Here is an 18,843-nt window from a genome sequence, read left to right on the forward strand (position 1 = left end):
ATTTTCGGGTCGGGTCGATGAGGGTCGGGTAAAACCCGGCTCGAGTTGCAGCCCTATTAGATGGTTAAGATCATTCAATCAATGCAATTTTTGTGCCTTTTTTAAAATTAAGTCACATACTTGATTCATTTTTTTTTTCTTAATAGCAAGAATAGATGGAATGCTCGATTGTATCTCGAAACATGAATTCGGAGTTTGATAATAAATAGACCCCCTTTTGTAAGAAAAAACATTGATTTTTTCCATTCAAAAGATGCCAAATCATGAAAGAATGATCTAATAGGATCAGGTGATGCTAGGGTCAAGCCTTAGCTCAATTTGTTAAGGCTCTGTTCCTAGACCATGGAATGATAGATGAGAATTACTTGCTTTGGATCTTCCTATTCTCCAATCTTAACGTTTAATAATGTGCATATTTTGTTATTAGAGAGGTTAAGATTTCATGATTTGCATTTGGGCATCCGAGAAGATTCAAACCGAGGCCTATCAAATGGGCGGTTCAGATCAATCTTAAAGCCATAGCTGTTCTCGGGTCTCGAAATCAAGTGGGCCAAACGACAACCTTATGTGGGTCCCGCATAAGTTTAATCTGTTTTAGGCCGATGGGAGGATTGCGATTCTAAAACCCTACTCGACCGGTCTAAAACCCTTGAACAGTTGAACCTCTACTTTCGACTCGTCTAAAACCCTACTCGACTCGTCTAAAACCCTGAAAACCCTACTCGACTCGTCTAAAACCCTGAAAACCCTACTCGACTCGTCTAAAACCCTGAAAAGTGAAAACCCTTACCAGATTCAAAACCCTTAAAACCCTACTCTCTCTCTCTCTCTCTGGTTCGCTTTCCAGTCATGTACAGGGTAGCTGCTACTCTTGGTTCTTCGATTGGGTGAGTTTTTCAAAATCTCAATATTTGATTCTCATTTTCCTCCATTTCCTTTTCACTTGCTTGATCTTTCATCTCATCCATTTCTACTCGTTTTCATTTCCTCAGTCGCATTGCTTCCAGGAAACAGGTAATCAAACCCCTATTCCTACAATTAAACCCCCTGATCTTTCTGTTTCTTCATTTTCTTTGTTTGAAATAAGAGGATTGTTTGATAATTTTGATTCATAACACATTTTTCTTCTTCTTCAGATTGGAAAGATAGCAAGTAGGAATGTCGCAGTCAGAAACTATGCTGCGAAAGATATCAATTTCGGCATCGGGGCTCGGGCCGCAATGCTACAGGGTGTCAATGAACTTGCTGAAGTAGTAAAAGTAACGATGGGTCCCAAGGTATCTCAAAATTCCCTCTTTCTTGAATTTTTTTTTTTTTTGGGGTGTTTTGGAGGTTTTGGTAGGAACATGATGGTGAATTTTCAATGAACATACAATTAAACACTGAGAGATTATACAGCAGCAATTTAATTCAGCTATGCATTTGGGATTTGTTACGTGATCGTATGTGATATTTGATTTTATATGACGAATGTAGATTGGTTTTGGGAGAGAAAAAGGCTATATATGCATTCATCTATTAAGGTCTTTTCAGTTTATTATGGCTATTTTCTTATTATTATTATTTTTTGAAAATTGACAAATATATTCATACCAGCAAAATTACAATGGGGACCAGTAGTCCCACAAAATTTACATAGTATGAATTGCCCAGGAGCATTCTCCTTGGCCTAAAAGAAAAACCCATTACCCCTTACATTACCCAATAGCCTCAATTAAATCGAAAAAGTACCATAATTGTGGGACCCCCAAGTCAAGATCGTGACCTGCCACGTCACACCGATTTCTCCACTACAATCTGTTGGCAAATTCGATTTTCAAAAATCTCGCTCGAAGGCCCAGAGCTATTGTGCACCCCTAACCGTGCACGATAGCCAACCACCCAACATCATCATCCGATCTCCGACGGCCTCCACCTCGAACCACCACCAAACCCTGACGGCTCCCCATTAAAAATATATAAAATCATTCAACCATCTTCTTCAAAAGCTACTTCCACCAACCCAAAAATCTTCCCATCCAAAAGTATACTCCTAGCCCTAACCCTAAACCGTAACCCTAAAGACTATACTACTCCCCCACCTCCTTCCCCAATCAACCCTAACCCTAAAAACTCTAAAATTCCCCTATGTTCTTATTATAATCTTGAAAATTTTCTGCATCACAGTAGCTTGGAATTGTGTAAGAATATATTTTAAGATATATGTTCCTTGTATTTAAGCAATCAACTGAATGACTTTGATCTTAGAAGCCTATTCTGCCAATATGTTGTGGTAATGTTGTAGATTTGCCATGCAACAAGAGAGATAAGCAATAGGCAGTTTAAGGATACATTAAAATTTGGATTGAAGGGAGGCCCCAATATCGTCATGAAACCTATTGATCTCCTTGTTAACTTTTTCTTTTTATAAACATGCCAAATTAGATAATTTTTGAAGTAGGCAGGAGAATGGATGGTAAACATTGCTGTCCTGTAAGCTAATTTGGAACGCTGTATGTCGGCCACTATGGCATGAAATAGCTTGATGATCCATCCTCCAAAGTCAGTTTTGCTGTTTGTGAGGACTTGGATGGGATGGATGCAGACGGAGGATTCTACATATAGGGACAAAGAAAGCAAAATGGCAGAGACTGATTTTGTTGATTAATGCCACTAGATCCTATTTTCTCCTATTATTTACTTACCAAATTATTAAAACATGTGGTATGCATTATGGCTTACTCATTGTAGATTTTTTTTGTTCCATCTTTCTGGTTTTTGATCTGTTTTCCTTGTATAGGGCCGCAATGTAATAATTGAGAAAAGTCGTGGGGATCCTAAGGTCACGAAGGATGGTGTCACTGTCGCAAAAAGCATTGAATTCAAGGATAGAGCCAAGAATGTTGGTGCTAATCTTGTAAAGCAGGTTGCTGACGCTACTAATGTGGCTGCAGGAGATGGTATTGCTTTCTCTAAATATTCATTTTTTAACTTTATATTGTATGGCATGCTCCAAATTTAGCATGCTATCAATTTAACTACTTCTGTTCCTTTCGGAAGCATTTATGGATAAAATAAATACCTTTAAAAAATCACACGCTTTCGGGTTTTCATATATTTTCACAGCTTCTTGCATGTTGCATCATTTATTCATATTAGGTTCATTTTGTCATTTCAATTTCTCATTTAATTCACGGTGGAAACTCTTATTCCTAGGTTATAAATTTGAAGGGCTTTAAGTTATAACTTTCAAAATGACATTGATGTTCTCTATTCATTGATGATAGGAAGTTCTTGTGTTAACAAAGACAATATTTTGGTCACAGGTACTACTTGTGCAACGGTCCTCACTCAGGCAATTCTCACTGAAGGCTGTAAGTCAGTGGCAGCTGGTGTAAATGTCATGGACTTACGCCATGGTATTAATATGGCTGTTGATTCCGTCATTTCTCATTTGAAAAGCAAAGCATGGATGATCAGCACCCCGGAAGAAATTACCCAGGTAAAGAGGCTTGTAACAACTAGTTAACTTAAAAAGGAAAAATAAAACACTTATCTCATTTGTTAATGACCTTCAAGACCTTCCCCTATCAATTCTAATATTTACTTTAGTAATTTGTATTTGTGAAGCCAAATGTTAGGTCTCATATTGCACATGTTGAACTGCAACTTGTTGCATACCCCCGCAATCTCAAGTAATTGTTCCTATGATTGAGTGTGTTGATTTGACATGCGATTAAGAAATAAGGAAATATGGTGCTTTGATATCATGCTTCTGTTTAGTAGCTTCAAATTTGAACGTCATCCAACATACATTGCTTTAAAACAGGTGGCAACTATCTCTGCCAATAGCGAGCGCGAGATTGGGGAATTGATAGCAAGAGCAATGGAGAAAGTTGGGAAGCAAGGCATCATCACTGTTTCTGTGAGAACACTTTAGTTAATGTACTCTTTCTAATATTTTATGGTATAATTTGATATGTTTTGGGTATTTATGTAAATTTCCAATTTTGCAGGATGGAAATACTTTGTATAATGAGTTGGAAGTGGTGGAAGGAATGAAACTAGCCAGGGGATATATATCTCCCTATTTTGTTAACAATGCGAAGACCCAAAAATGTGTGAGTTTGATTGGCGTTTATGTAGTTAGATACATGTGCTACATTGTTTATGAAGTTATGACATTCCTTGCCTATTGAAACAATCTGGCATACCCTACTCGAAGACCTAAAATGTTTTGGTTTTATTTTATCATGTCTGCATTTTTATGACATCTATAGCCTGTTCCAAAATCTTTGCTTCCTATCTTCCAAATCAACCAGATCCAAATGATATTACTTTAATTCCATTCATTAAATTGACCATATTGCTGAATTTACTTGCTGTTGTGATGACAAAATTGGTTGGATTAGCTATCCCATTACAAAGACCTGGCTCTCCAAAGAAATATTTCTTTTCTTTTTTTCATATCTCATTTCTTGAAGGAAATTTTTATCCTTCGGCTGTTGGAAGGCTACTCTATTAAACTTGAAACCGAGCCTTTTCTGTATGCAACTGATTATGAATTATTTGTTGTCAGGAACTAGAAAATCCCTTGATCCTTATTCATGATAAAAAGATCTCAAACTTGGATTCTCTTGTCAGAATATTGGAGATGGCTTTAAAGGTAATGGTCTTAATATGAAATGGTCCTTAAGCGTGTAAAATAACTTGTTCAAAGTTTCCATAGATAATATCTTATTTCTCTTCTTTTTTGTCTTCTTACAGAAAAACAGACCTCTTTTAATCGTGGCTGGGGATTTGGAAAGTGATGCTCTAGGATTGCTTGTACTCAACAAGCAACGTTCTGGACTTAAGGTAATTAATTTATATTATTTGCTGCTGCATTAGGCTGCATGCCAGGTACAAATATATGTCTCATGGCATATCTCAGTCAATAATTATTATAAATTTTCATTATTAATAAAATCCCCTGTTTCTTGTTTTTTTTGAATGGCAAATTCTCTATTTCTTGTAGCCCAGTATGAGAGTACCTCATATCACATCCTGCCACAACAATTATGTTGGGCTGTATATGACTCCTAATTTAGTTTCTTAAATATTTTTATGCATTTTAAATGGTGTTAGCATGCCGTATGGTGCACCATTATACCATGGTTGGTACCACGGGCACAATAATTTAGTTTCTGTCTAAGTGTAGGTTTGTGCCATCAAAGCTCCTGGTTTTGGAGAAAACAGGAGAGTGAACTTGGAAGACCTGGCCATTCTTACAGGAGGAGAGGTTAGATATAACTCATTGCACCTGAAATTTGTTATGTTCAATAGCTAAAAATTTATGTTGCAGGTTATCACTGATGACCGTGGCTTGAACCTAGAGAAAGTCGACATTAAAATGCTTGGTACCGCTAGAAAGGTTTGTAATATGTCTTGGTGTGAAATTCTTGATATTTCAAAAAGGTTGTAATTTACCTATGCTTACTCGAATGTGCTCTGCGACTATTTGACTTTCTTTGTCATAGATCACTGTCTCTCTTGATGACACCATTATTCTACAAGGTGGTGGTGACAAGAAGCTAATTGAAGAAAGATGTGAGCAGGTGTGCAAGTTTCTCTTCTGACTTCGATTCTTATTTCTTTATCATGGTCATTTCATTAGCCATGATTGTCCGGAAAAAAGGGTAGGAAATGAAACAAAAATGTGAAATTGAATGGTTTAAATGTAATTATAGCTTCCTTGAGGTTTACATCACTCTGGCAGTTGGTTATGTATCTTTCTCTTGGAAGACTTGGTTGAGCTAGAAAATCATCAGACTGATATCCACTCCCCTCATTGTTGTATTTCATTTTTTGTAGGATTGATTTTCTATTTTCACCCTTTTTGTTCATTCAGCACATTTATAGAATAGACAGGAGTTGTTTAATCAATTTATATCTTTTGGTATTTGTACATAACCTGAAGGGTTCTCTGGAATGAGACATATTTCCTTTTTCTCAATTTGTATTCGGGAATTTATGTGGTATTGGGGCTCTACAGTTCCATCTTTCAGAACTGTATTCTTCGCTCGTTTTCTAGCTTTTGATGTCGTAGAGTGTCTTGATTCATTATAGAAAGATGGCGTTAACCATTATAATGAGAAAGAGCTCCTGAATACAACGGTCGCATCTTTCTCATACTCCTTTTTTATGAAAGGTTTGATTAAATGCATAAGAAATCTTGTCATTTAACTATTCAAGATAAGCAAAAACATATGCAAATTGCTGTAACATATGTTATACAACGATAGGGGGGACACCTTGTCCCCTCCATCCTATTGTATGGCTATTCAATAAAGTCACCTTTATAAAAAAAAATAAAAATGCAAATAGTTTGAATCCCATGCTTGAGTAGAAAGAAGGATCTCTTGTTTGACAAGAATAGGCCATGGGGAAAGATTGAATTTAAACAACATTGCTTGGAAGAGAAAGACTGACATGAATTACCTTTAACAGCTAAGGACAACTATTGAGAGTAGTACTGCAATGTTTGACAAGGAAAAAGCACAGGAGCGGTTGTCAAAGCTATCTGGAGGTGTTGCCGTTCTTAAGGTCTACTTTTTTCCTCCATAGACCACCTTATTGGCCATTGTACTGTTCAGGCCTTATGATTACAATTGACTATATGCTCTACAGATTGGTGGAGCAAGTGACGCAGAAGTTGGAGAGAGAAAAGACAGGGTTACAGATGCTTTAAATGCTACAAGGGCAGCTGTGGAGGAGGGTATTGTTCCAGGTACATTTATATTTGTTTGTTGGGAAATGATAAATTCGCCCTTTTTTTTTACACAGGAAAGCCCACTCTAGTGCACGTGGCAATAGGGTTGTTGAATCCTTCCGACGTGAAGTACATCAGCCCCTCTGCAGTCATAGATACACTGGAGCTGGCTGTCCCAAGTAAAAAAAAAGGGGCAGATATGTTACTTCCCTTGTTTGGTTTAGGGAAACTATTATTTCATGAAAACAAATTAAAGTTCAATGCAAGAGGCCTATATATAGGCAATAAAATATCATGGAAAATAAAAGCCTTAAAAACAAAAACATGGAAATAAATTCCTAAAAGTCATAATGGGCAAACATGTCTCTTATTGGGCCTACAATCTGCATCACAATGTCTCCACATAAACGACTTGATTCCTTTCTACAGGTGGTGGTGTTGCTCTATTATATGCTACAAGAGAATTAGATAAGCTTCAAACATCAAACAGTGACCAGAAAAGAGGAATCCAAATAATTCAGAATGCTCTGAAGGTCCTAAGCTTTTTGAATGCCTTTCACTTTCTTCAGTGTTTTTTTTGTAGATGTTGTCATCTAATGGAATTTTGATTCTTTAGGCACCTACATTCACAATCGCGGCAAATGCTGGTGTTGATGGTGCTGTAATTCTGGCCAAATTATTAGAACAAGAGGATTTAAATCTGGGTTATGATGCTGCTAAAGGTTTGTCCTTTATATATCATTAAGGTTGATTGTTCTCTTCCATATAAATTAAGATTTGAGAATGAAAATGTTTCGGATTAATTTCTTTTGAGCATGAACATGTTTCGGACTAATTTCTTTAATTTTACAATATTGAAGTTGGCATGTTTCCAATTTATGGCTTGCAATGTTTTTTTTTTTTTTTTTTTTTCATTTTGGGAATTGTGGATCCTGTTTGAACGCTTTCTCATTTATTCTTTAGTTTTGATTCTTTAAATATATCCAAAACCTTAAATTGGATTTTTTATCATGAGTATTTCTTGTTAAACAAACAATTGAAGAATAATATCACAATAAATATACGAGTTGAAGAATAATATCACAATCAATATTCTATAGCTGTTCCCACAAACATGGGAAATCAAATTTCTATTGTTCTATCTATATGGAGGCTAAACATGTGAGTGTTACTATATCCCACCAATCTATGTCAGTTGAGCAAGCTAAGCGGGCAGTGATATGATTTTTATTCTAGGGATTATTCTAATTTGCGATATAGATATAGTAACAGTTAAATAATAATTGGTTTCTCTTGAACTCAACTCATGTAACAGTTTTTACATCCCATTTTTTTTATCTCTTTTTTTTGGGGGGGGGGGGGGGGGGCACTTGCCTTCTCCGAGTACTTTCTATACTTGTTTCATGTTTGATATGAATGCGGATTCCATCTAGACTAGTGGTACTCTAGATTTTTTTATTTTTTTTGGGAAATAGTTTGGATCTGTAAGATTTTAATGAAATACTTGATCAGATGTTCATGGAGTGAAATGGCCCATGCATATGGTAATTCTGTCTGCCCTGTGGCATCAAAATACTCTGTGAAGCCTTTCCTGCATTTTTCTGGAAAAAAAGGAAAATCGGGGGATGTACTATCTTTTAGGATGTACTATTTATATGATTTGCATGGCCGTTCTGAAAGAGAATCTTGATTAGTCATTACATCATCTGATGAGTTTGCTTTTCAGAAAATGTGTAATATATGTATGTATGTAAGCATTAAAGAAAAATGTATATTTATGTATGCATCGGAACAATTAGGGGAGGAGGGGAAGGTTTCGTAAGCGCTCAACATCTTGATTAGTCCTTAAGTCATCTGATGAGTTTGCTTTATGTATGTATGTATGTATGTATTAGAACAATTAGGGACGGAGGGGGAGTCTCTAGAAGCTCAACATCTTGATTAGTCGTTACATCAGCTGATGAGTTTGTTTCTCTAAAAATGTTTGATGTATATTTATGAGAAACAACTTCTAACATGTTAATTTTACGCCTGCTTTGTTTTTAGAATGGTAATTTTTTGCCTGCATTGATTATTTCAAAAAAGAAAAGAAAATTTTATGCCTGCATTGCTTTTATCATACATGGTGTACACAATCTTTTACTTGTAAAATTTCCGTGTTGTAGATTCCATGGTATAAATAAAACACCCTTTTCGTGCAATATGACATAGACAAGACATTGTCTGAGCATCTATATGATTATGACTTAGAGTTATCTTTCCTTTTTTTTTTTTTGTACTTTTTGGGTTTTTCTTAATGAATCCTTTTTTAAAAAAGTTTCTACATGATTGTGACAGCCAGATTAGTAGCATATATTGACTGCTCTCTGGCTCCTACTGATGGAGCTTATATTGACTGCTCTCTGGCTCCTATCGATGGAGCTTACGGCTCCCCATCATTTCATGGAGTAGGGCCTGCCGTTTGAGATGGTGCTCTTTCACCAGTGGGAGCCAACCTTTGCAGACCCCCTTCCTTTTATTGTATGATTATTTTTTGGATCTAGATCTGTTAAGATTTTGAACTTGCCCTTCACATGTTGTTCAAGGGCTATGCCAGAGTGGTCTCATTTTCAGCGGCCATGAAGTGAGAAGAATTGGTCTATGTTATGTAGAACAACATGACAACTAAACCGTTATGCCTATTGCATGTTAATACTTTGAGAGTCACCTACAGTTATCTAAACAGTCCCATTTTCCTGTCATGGATACAGCATGCGAGCAAATATTTCTATTGGGAAACCCTCGAAACTTATATTATTGTTGGTTGGAGTGGCTTCCCGGCTAGTTATCTACATAAAAGGACCATACCTGCTCTGTGCCCCTCGAATTATTTGGTCACACAATACTTCTTAATCCAAAGAACCAAATTCTTTTCGAGCCTGTCATAGCATGCGCATCAAACTCAAATTAATTTGTTTCCCAAAGGTTTGATGCGATCAATGAAACAGGGTACTTCATGTTGACTTACCTACATGGTCATTGAGCTTAGGGAAGTAAGACTCAATGCATCTTGTATTAGTATTGCTACTATTTGAATTGGGAGAGGATCCCTTCATACAGGGAATGTCCCCACTGACTAGTGGGATGAATGGTAGTGAACCCTGACATGACTGCAGTGAAATGATCCTCTAGCTGGGGTTCCCATTTGCCAAGTATGGACTTTAAGACTAATTTATTCGAGGGCTGCTAGAAAAAGGAAAAAAGAAGTGGAGCTAGCAATGCCATATACCTTAAGTGGATGCATCTAGTGCTCTATGTCTGCAAATGGATCCTAATTTGGATTTCAACCATTCTCTTCTATTTTCAAGATGAGTTCAACTCTGCCAACAATCACCGTACCAAAAGACCGCATACAACAAATGGTTGCTGATACATCCATCCTATGATGGATGCCTTTTACACGAATTTGTTTGTGCATTTCTAATTTTTGCTAGCAGTGATAGTCATGTAACCATTTTTATTTTAAGAAGATCAAGTGATTCCCTTATTCTCCATGCCTGATAACCTCTTGTTTTTTTTATGGAAAATTGAAAATTTGGACCATTTCTCGATTTTTGCGTGTCATCCTTGCGCAGGGGCCACGTATCGTTCCAATTTTATTGGATGTCTTCTTTTTAACCTCTTAGTAGTTAATGATTAATTTTCTTATATAGATTCATCTTATGCTGTTTTCTATTGCTACTCTATGAAAGATTGATTGTCGTGGATACTTTGCTGTGCCGATTGCAGGGGAGTATGTTGACATGGTGAAGGCTGGGATTGTAGATCCTCTCAAAGTCGTCAGAACTGCCCTACTAGATGCTGCCAGGTGAATATATTTCCGTTTTATCTGATACTATTTCCCCCCTTTATATATGCACTAACATTCTTGGCCAATGCTATGCATGGTTGTAAAATAAGTGTAAAATGATGGGCCTCACCTTATGCATTGGTTTGAGTGGAGTTGGCAGGACCTACCGCATCAGAACAATTTAAAATGATGGCCCCACCCTATGCTTGGATTTGGGCGGAGATGGTGGGCCCACCCATCGGAGTAACATGGTGGGCCCCACCCTATGCATACATTAATCAGTGGAAATAGTGGGCCCTGCATCATCATAGTACAAAATGGTGGGCCCCACCCTATGCATTGATTTTGGTGCAGATGGTGGACCCCACATCATCAAATCATAGTATAAAATGGTGGGCCCTATCAAACCAAAACGCGCTGTGTCATTGGTGGGCCTCGCCCATGTTATACTTAGGTGTAAAATAATGGACCCCACCCCATCAAAACATAGATGCTGCGAGGTGAACATAACTCTGTTGAGGAATGCTAAACTCAGGGGCTCCCTTGCAATAATGGCCAGTAAGGGTGACCCCATTGGCTGCACGCCACCATCGCGGTGAAAGAGTATTAAATGCACTTTGGTGACTTGTAGCCAATGGGAGCGCCATTTCAACCCAAATTTGCAAGGATGCCCTTGATTTTAGCATACCTCAACCCTGTTTTATTAGGTACTAATTTTTTCCTTTCATATATACATATTCCCGAGCTTGGGTAGTAAAGTTCTGGTGTTGTTTTATTGCAGTGTCTCTTTGCTGATGACCACAACCGAAGCATCTGTTGTTGAGTTTTCGGAGGCGAAGAGCCGCCGTTCGTATGCCAAGAATGGATGATATGGACTGCTGATTCTCTGCATAAATTTGATCAACAATTCATAATTTTATAAAATGTGATAGAGGGTTACAGTTTTCAAAAATCAAGGCTTCGGTTTTTGCCCGGAATTTTCCTTCAATTTTTTTTTTTTCCAGGATGAGAGGTGTGTTTTGTGATACTATTGATTCAAGAAGATTAAATTTAGAAATTGTATTAGAGCTCATGTAAGGGTGAGTTTATCACTTCATAACTTGTTATTCAGATGATAGAGAAGCGGATTTCAACCCTACTGCAACATGACCTTGGAATTTTTATTCCGTTGAAAGATATCTTTTCCATAAAATTTTTTTTCCCTTAAATGCAATGGCCCATCGATACTGTATAAGTGAGAATCCACACCGTCTATTATGGTGGGACCCTACCTTTGATGAATCTAAACCAATAAAGTCCATCTATTGTAAAGATAATAGTATCACTTTCAGTGTGATTTTCGTACCATGGCCCACCATATGGACTGTCGAGATAATCCAACCGAATAACCACGAGTGGCCAAATTAATCGACCTTTTTAAAGATGAGAGCGAGGGGTCTACAGGCATTTTTGTTATTTCGATCAAAGACGCGGGTAGTTTAGAGATTTTTGGCAGGTAATTTTCTTCTCCTTCACCTTCGTATTTCTATCATTTGTATTTCACGACGCAAGATTTCAGTTCTTTTTGCATGGCCTTGAATTTCTAGTTTCTTACATCTAGAAATTCGTTGTAATTTCAATAAATTTATGCCAGTCTTTTGTAAGATTTCAATTCTTTTGACTTACGAAATCCATGCATGGCTTTGAATTTCTTGTTTCTTACATCTAGGAATTCGTTATCTTGAAGAATTACTAGGGTTTCGCCAATCTTTCTGCGTTTTTTCTCGACAATTTTCTGAATCGATTTTAGGTTTTAGAGCTTATATACAAGAACGGCAATTACACATGGTCTTTGTTATTTCATGTCTTGTTCTTTAATGTATTTTGTCTATGAGGATAGTTCTTGTTTCAAGGGTTTCGTCAAGTCTCCTCATCAGTTTGGAATTCTGTGAACAATATGATCTAAGATGTTTTGGTATTGGAATCAAGGTTTAGGGTTTAGAGGATATTACTGGCATGCACCAATTAACATTTTCCCAAAATTCTTGGATCTTTTCCTTGGATAATTTCTTCACAATTTAGAACCAGAAACACCCTTGAAATTAAAGAAATTCCCACATTTTCCCAAAACTTGGGTTTTTGAAGGTGGGGTTCATGAAATTCACACACTACGAAATTCCATGTTATGAAAATTTCTCATTCCTGTAGTATCATCTCGGTCTCCATTTTGTGAATTTCTAAAATTCAATTAACCTTACACGTGTTGTGTTGGTGTCTGCTATGCAATTTTTCTTTCCTAACTTGGAGAAACACATAGGAACCAAAGCCAAATCTTTCCTAATTTAACCCACTGTCACGTTGTTATTATTTAGAAATTATATGGTAAATGTGCATGGTGTAGGCGGTACTACACAAGTACCACCCTTGATATTTGATCCAACAGCAGCACCTTAAAACCTCGTTATTATTAGGTTTTTCTTTTTGAATGATACGTTGTTATTTTTGGGATTTCCTATGTTGCATGAGAGAATCTTGCAATAAATAATACCCACCTCTGTCTATATAATCTGCTTGGATTTCCACTCCATCTGCCCTCTAATAATTTCCTTGTTTGAACATTTGCTTCTTCTTATTCTTCTTCTACTTGGTGTCTTAGACCTATTCAGCTCAAGATATGATGAACAGAAGAGGGGATGGTGGTGGTCCTAATAATAATGGCGGTGGTCCTAATGGTGGTGGTGCTGGACGTCGACCTTGTGCCGCATGTAGACGGTTTAGGCAAAGATGTCCCCCCAATTGCCCCTTTGCGCCTTACTTCCCTCCTGAACAGCAGGAGGAGTTTGACAACGTTCACAGAGTATTCGGGGCGAGAAGTGTAAGAAATTTATTGGCTAGTCTCAATCCGAATGCAAGGGCGAATGCAATGGAATCGATTAAGTGGCAAGCCGAGATGAGGCGTCTGGACCCAGAGTTTGGTGCTATGGGCGTCATCAATAACCTCCGCACAGAGGTAGAAATGATGGAGAGAGAGAGAGAAATGTGGGACAGAGAGATGCAAATGTTGCTGAGAGAGCGAGAATGGTTGCAGAGAGAGCTCCAGCAGCATCCGGAGCAACAGCAACAGTTGCCACAATTTCGAGATTTTTTGCCGTCGGGTCAGCCACATTTTGGGGGGTTTCAGAACCAAAATCCAGCCATGATCAACCCAGTAAGGAGGGGTTTTCCCTATATTTTTGAAGAATTATTTATGAATTAGGGTTGGTGTGCTGTCAAGTGCTATATGAACTTATAGTTTTAATATTGATCTAATTAATATGCTTTGTATGTTGAATAGTCTGATGAAGCTCATGCTATTGGGAATATGAGGAACTTGGATCCGGGGCACAGTTACTCGCCACCACCTAATCCAGGATATCCGGAGGGCTTCAATCGAGTGAACAATGTAAATCTCCATAGACATGCTTTTATGTTGAATAGATAGATGGATCTCATGTGGTGTCAAGTGTAATATGATTTCTATGGTTTTAATATATATTGACCTAATGTGCTTTGTTTGTTGAATAGTTTGATAAAGCTCATGCCATTGGAAATATGAGGAATTTGGAACAGGGGTACAATTACCCCCCACCACCTAATGAAGGATATCCAAAGGGCTTCAATCGAATGAATGATGTAAATATCCATAGACATGCTTTTATGTTGAATAGATAGATGAATCTCATGTGGTGTCTAGTGTTATATGATTTCTATAGTTTTAATATTGACCTAATGTGCGTTGTATGTTGAATAGATTGATGAATCTCATGCCATTGGGAATATGAGGAATTTGGATCAGGGGTACAAGTATCCCCCACCACCTAATGAAGGATATCCGGAGGGCTTCAATCCAATGAATGGCAACTACGTTGGAGAATCTAGGTACCATCTGTTGGTCTAATCTTCTCCTTTGCTAGAAATAATTAATTTTATCCTGCAAAATAATGGCTTATGCAATATATTTTATGGGTATTTTTAGTAGGTAAGCTGGGGTTTGGCGAGCGGCTAAAAGTTTATTAACAGATACTTTCTAGATAGAACATATGTTCATAAATCTTCCACTTAACTTATAATGTTAAATAGGAAGAACTTGCGGTTAATTTGATGGGTTGCTTTTATAAGCTAAGGAGAATTACCTATATCTAGCACAAAGTAGAATTTGGGTATTTAAATTTATGGGAAAGACGGGTGGCAGGGTAATCTTTAAACAATTTTCAGTGAGAGAAAATTCTGTCCGTGCCCAAATATTTTAATAAAAAAATTTGTTTAACCTTTTTATCTTCGAGTGAAGGATTCCATAAAACTGTGCTAAATATATAGCAAAGTGTATAAACAGAGATGGTTTCAAAAACTATCCCTATATATCATTTATAGCGACCGAGAATTTTAGGTCGCTATTGAGTGTTTTTCTTGTACTATTTTCATTTTTTTAGGTGTTCATCATGCTCTATCTTTCCCCAATTACAGTTCACAAGCGCCGAGCAGCTCAACCAGTTTTGGAAGAAGAAACGAGCAACGGAGATGAAGTATTCACCCACACGAACGAGTATTGCATGGAAACTAACGAAGAATCTGCGAAATAAAACCAAAAGTTCAAAATGGGAACCCAAAGGCTTCTAAGTTGCTTAAGAATTACAGTGTAAACCATAGTTTATTGTGCATTGAAGTTTATGGGCTAAATGGGGTTGTTTTCTTTTCCTCCAAAGCTTGCTTGTCAAACACAATCAGTTTAAGAACTTCCAATATAATTAGATAAAGAATATGAATGGTGTGGTTTGCAGTCATTGTGAACTCATTCTATACATCCAATCGAGCAGGAACAATTGTTTTGTATAAGCTATATATCCATTCTTTCTCTATGGTTTTCACTTGTCTGAATTTAATTTTTTGATCACATTTTCCCAGTTTATCAGCATGCTCCATTAGGGCGGCATGGATTCAAAATTTTCTAATATTGAATGGACCCTTATGTAATGTGTTCTTATAGCATGTCGATCACTTCTTCTATGTTCACTACAAGAAAACACCTTATATCCATTCCTACTCCATTGTTCGGATTACTTAACTATCGTTGCAACAACCGTCGGTTTTTACATTTTGGGACACAATTTATTGCCATGGATATCTTTCGGTCACTAATTATATATAACTACGGATTTTCCTCTGCTATCAATGGACATATGTAATTTCCTCCACAATATATGGACTTCTGATTTCCCCACAATATACGGTGCTTTGGTGGGGTCTGTGTGCCAATTTTGTCCTGTGGGGCCCGCTAGGTTAGAAACCCTTGCTTGATAATTGAGTGTTTCATGGTCCGACTTGGGTTTTTCAGTGTCCGACTAGGGTTTTTGAAGGTGGGGTTCATGAAAATGAAATTCACATACTACGAAATTCCATGCTATGAAAATTTCCCATTCCTGTAGTATCATGCATCTCGGCCTCCATTTTGTGAATTTCTAAAATTCAATTAACCTTACATGTGTGGTGGTGTTGTCTGCTAGCAATTTTTCTTTCCTAACTTGAAGAAACACATAGAAACCAAAGCCAAATCTTTCCTAATTTAATCCACTGTCAAGTTGTTATTATTTAGAAATTATATGGTAAATGTACATGTAGACTGGTGTAGGCGGTAAGACACAAGTACCACCCTTGATATTTGATCCAACAGCAGCACCTTAAAAAGTGCACTTGTTTGATCAAATATCGAGGGCTGTACTGCCTACACCTATCTACATGCATGCGCATTCACCATTTAAAATCTCGTTGGTTTTTCTTTTTGAATGATACGCTGTTATTTTTGTGATTTCCTATGTTGCATGAGAGAGAAGCTACATAGGCTCAGATTTTATCATATTCATTTAATTCATCTGAGGTGGCTTCTCTGACATGCAACAGCCGCTCCACAGAATGCCTTCTGTGATGGACCCTAACATATCCCATATTATTGTTAGATAGTCTCTCATAATACTAGAAAAAGGGGTTTGCATGTCATGGGATGATAGAGAGACAACACTTGGGAGAAATACTGATTCTCAATTGCTCTATTTAATCCCTCACCACTCCCTTACCCTCTCCTTAGGGTGACTAAAGCCTTTCAAAAAAAAATAAAAAAAATCAGCACCCTAAAACTTAACAGATAAATATTTGACACCAGAATCTTGCAATAAATAATACCCACCTCTGTCTATATAATCTGCTCGGTTTCCATTCCATCTGCCCTCTAATATTTCCTTGTTAGAACATTTGATTCTTCTTATTCTTCTTATACTCAGTGTCTGTAGACCTATTCAGCTCAAGATGATGAACAGAAGAGGAGGTGGTGGTGGTCCTAATAATAATGGTGCTGCTGCTAATAATAATGGTCGTGGTGCTGGACGTCGAACTTGCGCCGCATGTAGGCGGTTTAGCCAGAGATGTCCCCCCAATTGCCCCTTTGCGCCTTACTTCCCTCCTGAACAGCAGGAGGAGTTCGACAAAGTTCACAGAGTATTCGGGGCGAGAAGTGTAAGAAATTTATTGGCTAGTCTCAATCCAAATGCAAGGGAAAATGCAATGGAATCGGTAAAGTGGCTAGCTGAGATGAGGCATCTGGACCCAGAGTTTGATGCTATGGACTTCATCATTAACCCCCACGTAGAAAGAGAAATGTGGGAGAGAGCGAGAAAGGATAGAGAGAGAACTTCAGCAGCTTCTAGAGCAACATCAACAATTTCAGGGTTTTTCGTTGTCGGGGTCAGCCACGTTTTGGGGGGTTTCAGAACCAAAATCTAGCCATGATCAACCGAGTAAGGAGGGGTTTAATTTCCCTATATTTTCGAAGAATTATTCATGAATTAGGGTTGGTGTGGTGTCAAGTACTATATGATTTCTATAGTTTTAATATTGATCTAATTAATATGCTTTGTATGTTGAGTTGTTTGATGAAGCTCATGCCATTGGGAATATGAGGAATTTGGATCAGCGGCGCATTTATCCATCACCAACTATTCAAGGAGATCGGGAGGGCTTCAATCGAATGAATGATGTAAATCTCTAGACACATGCTTTAATGTTGAATATATAGATGAATCTCATGTGTTGTCAAGTGTTATATCATTTCTATAGTTTTAATATTGACCCAATGTGCTTCGTATGTTGAATAGATTGCTGGATCTCATGTCCTTTGGAATATGAGGAATTTGGATAGGGGCACAATTATCCCCCACCACCTAATCAAGGATATCCGGAGGGCTTCAATCCAATGAATGGCTTCTACGTTGGAGAATCTAGGTACCATCTGTTTGCTAGAAATATATAATTAATTTTATCCTGCAAAATATTGTCATGTGCAATATATTTTATGGGTATTTTTAGTAGGTAAGCAGGGGTTTGGCTAGCGGCTAAAAGTTCATTAATAGATGCTATCTAAATAGAACATGTGTTCATAATATTCCGTTAACTTATAGTGTTACATAGGAAGAATCTGTAGGAAGAACTTGTGGTTTGATGGGTTTCTTTTATAAGCCATATATGGAGAATTACCGTTATCTACCACAAAGTAGAATTGGGGTATTTGAATTTCGGGGAAAACTCGTGTGGTTTAAAAAATTTCAGCGAGGGACAATTCTGTCCGTCACCATAGATTTTAATAAAAAAGTTGTTTAATCTTTTTATTTCAGTGAAGGATTGGATAAAACTGTCGCTAAACAGAGACAGTTTCAAAACCCGCGCTATATATCATTTATAGCGATGGAGAATTTTAGGTCGCTATTGAGTGTTTTTCTTGTAGTTTCATCAATTAATGAGTCATTCATTCTGCTCTTTCTTTTCTCATTTACAGTGCACAAGGCAGTTTAAGAAGAAGAAAATGAGCAATGGAGATGAGGTATCCCACCTACACAAACGAGAATTGCACATGGAAATTGATGAAGAGTCTGTAGTTCACAAAAATAAAACCAAAAATTCAAAATAGGAAACCCAAAGGCGACCAAGTTGGGTAAGAATTACAGTGATAGACTATAGTTAATTGTGTGTTGAAGTTTCTGGGCTAAAATGGGTTAATTGTTTTCTTGTCAAACACAATCAGTTTAAGAACTTCCAATATAATTAGATAAAGAATATGATTTTTGTGGTTTGTAATCATTGTGAACTCATTCTATAAATCCAATCAAGCAGGTACTATTGTTTTGCATAAGCTATATATCCCCATTCATTTTCTATGGTTTCCACTTGTCTTAATTAATTTTTTTGACCACACTTTCCCAGTTTATAAGCATACTCCATTAGG

The 18,843-nt window shown here is 37.3% G+C and overlaps 2 protein-coding genes and 1 pseudogene across 2 annotated transcripts; 2 read left to right on the plus strand and 1 right to left on the minus strand.

Moving 5' to 3' along the window:
* Positions 1-540: 540 nt before the first annotated feature.
* Positions 541-11,650, plus strand: HSP60-3A (heat shock protein 60-3A). The gene is given in 19 exon segments (XM_077355698.1): positions 541-887; positions 993-1,014; positions 1,137-1,277; positions 2,780-2,939; positions 3,306-3,481; positions 3,809-3,904; positions 3,996-4,100; positions 4,559-4,645; positions 4,747-4,836; positions 5,180-5,260; positions 5,324-5,392; positions 5,499-5,576; positions 6,469-6,564; positions 6,649-6,748; positions 7,160-7,263; positions 7,347-7,452; positions 10,499-10,577; positions 11,341-11,400; positions 11,402-11,650. Coding segments are annotated over 19 exon segments (1,728 nt in total). The 5' UTR covers positions 541-849; the 3' UTR covers positions 11,442-11,650.
* LOC143847707 (U6 spliceosomal RNA) lies at positions 10,299-10,388 on the minus strand (annotated as a pseudogene).
* A 431-nt stretch (positions 11,651-12,081) lies between the features above and the next one.
* On the plus strand, positions 12,082-17,348 carry LOC143891977 (uncharacterized). Its single transcript, XM_077396460.1, has 6 exons — positions 12,082-12,198; positions 13,195-13,746; positions 13,873-13,980; positions 14,103-14,210; positions 14,329-14,456; positions 16,859-17,348. Exons 2-6 carry the CDS (start codon positions 13,213-13,215, stop codon positions 17,346-17,348), a joined length of 1,368 nt encoding a protein of 455 aa, XP_077252575.1. The 5' UTR covers positions 12,082-12,198; positions 13,195-13,212.
* The last annotated feature ends 1,495 nt before the right edge of the window (positions 17,349-18,843 follow it).

The sequence above is a fragment of the Tasmannia lanceolata genome, unplaced genomic scaffold, assembly GCF_043159265.1.
Source record: "Tasmannia lanceolata isolate RefF3 unplaced genomic scaffold, GAP_Taslan_0.1 ptg000015l, whole genome shotgun sequence".
Taxonomy (NCBI): domain Eukaryota; kingdom Viridiplantae; phylum Streptophyta; class Magnoliopsida; order Canellales; family Winteraceae; genus Tasmannia; species Tasmannia lanceolata.

Bases quoted from the DNA above. Each gene is read 5' to 3' on its own strand.
- LOC143891977 (XM_077396460.1), top strand. From the start codon at position 13,213: ATGATGAACAGAAGAGGGGATGGTGGTGGTCCTAATAATAATGGCGGT. The intron at 13,747-13,872 runs GTAAGGAGGGGT...TATGTTGAATAG, and splicing joins ATCCAGCCATGATCAACCCA to TCTGATGAAGCTCATGCTAT. The intron at 14,457-16,858 runs GTACCATCTGTT...CAGTGTCTGTAG, and splicing joins AACTACGTTGGAGAATCTAG to ACCTATTCAGCTCAAGATGA.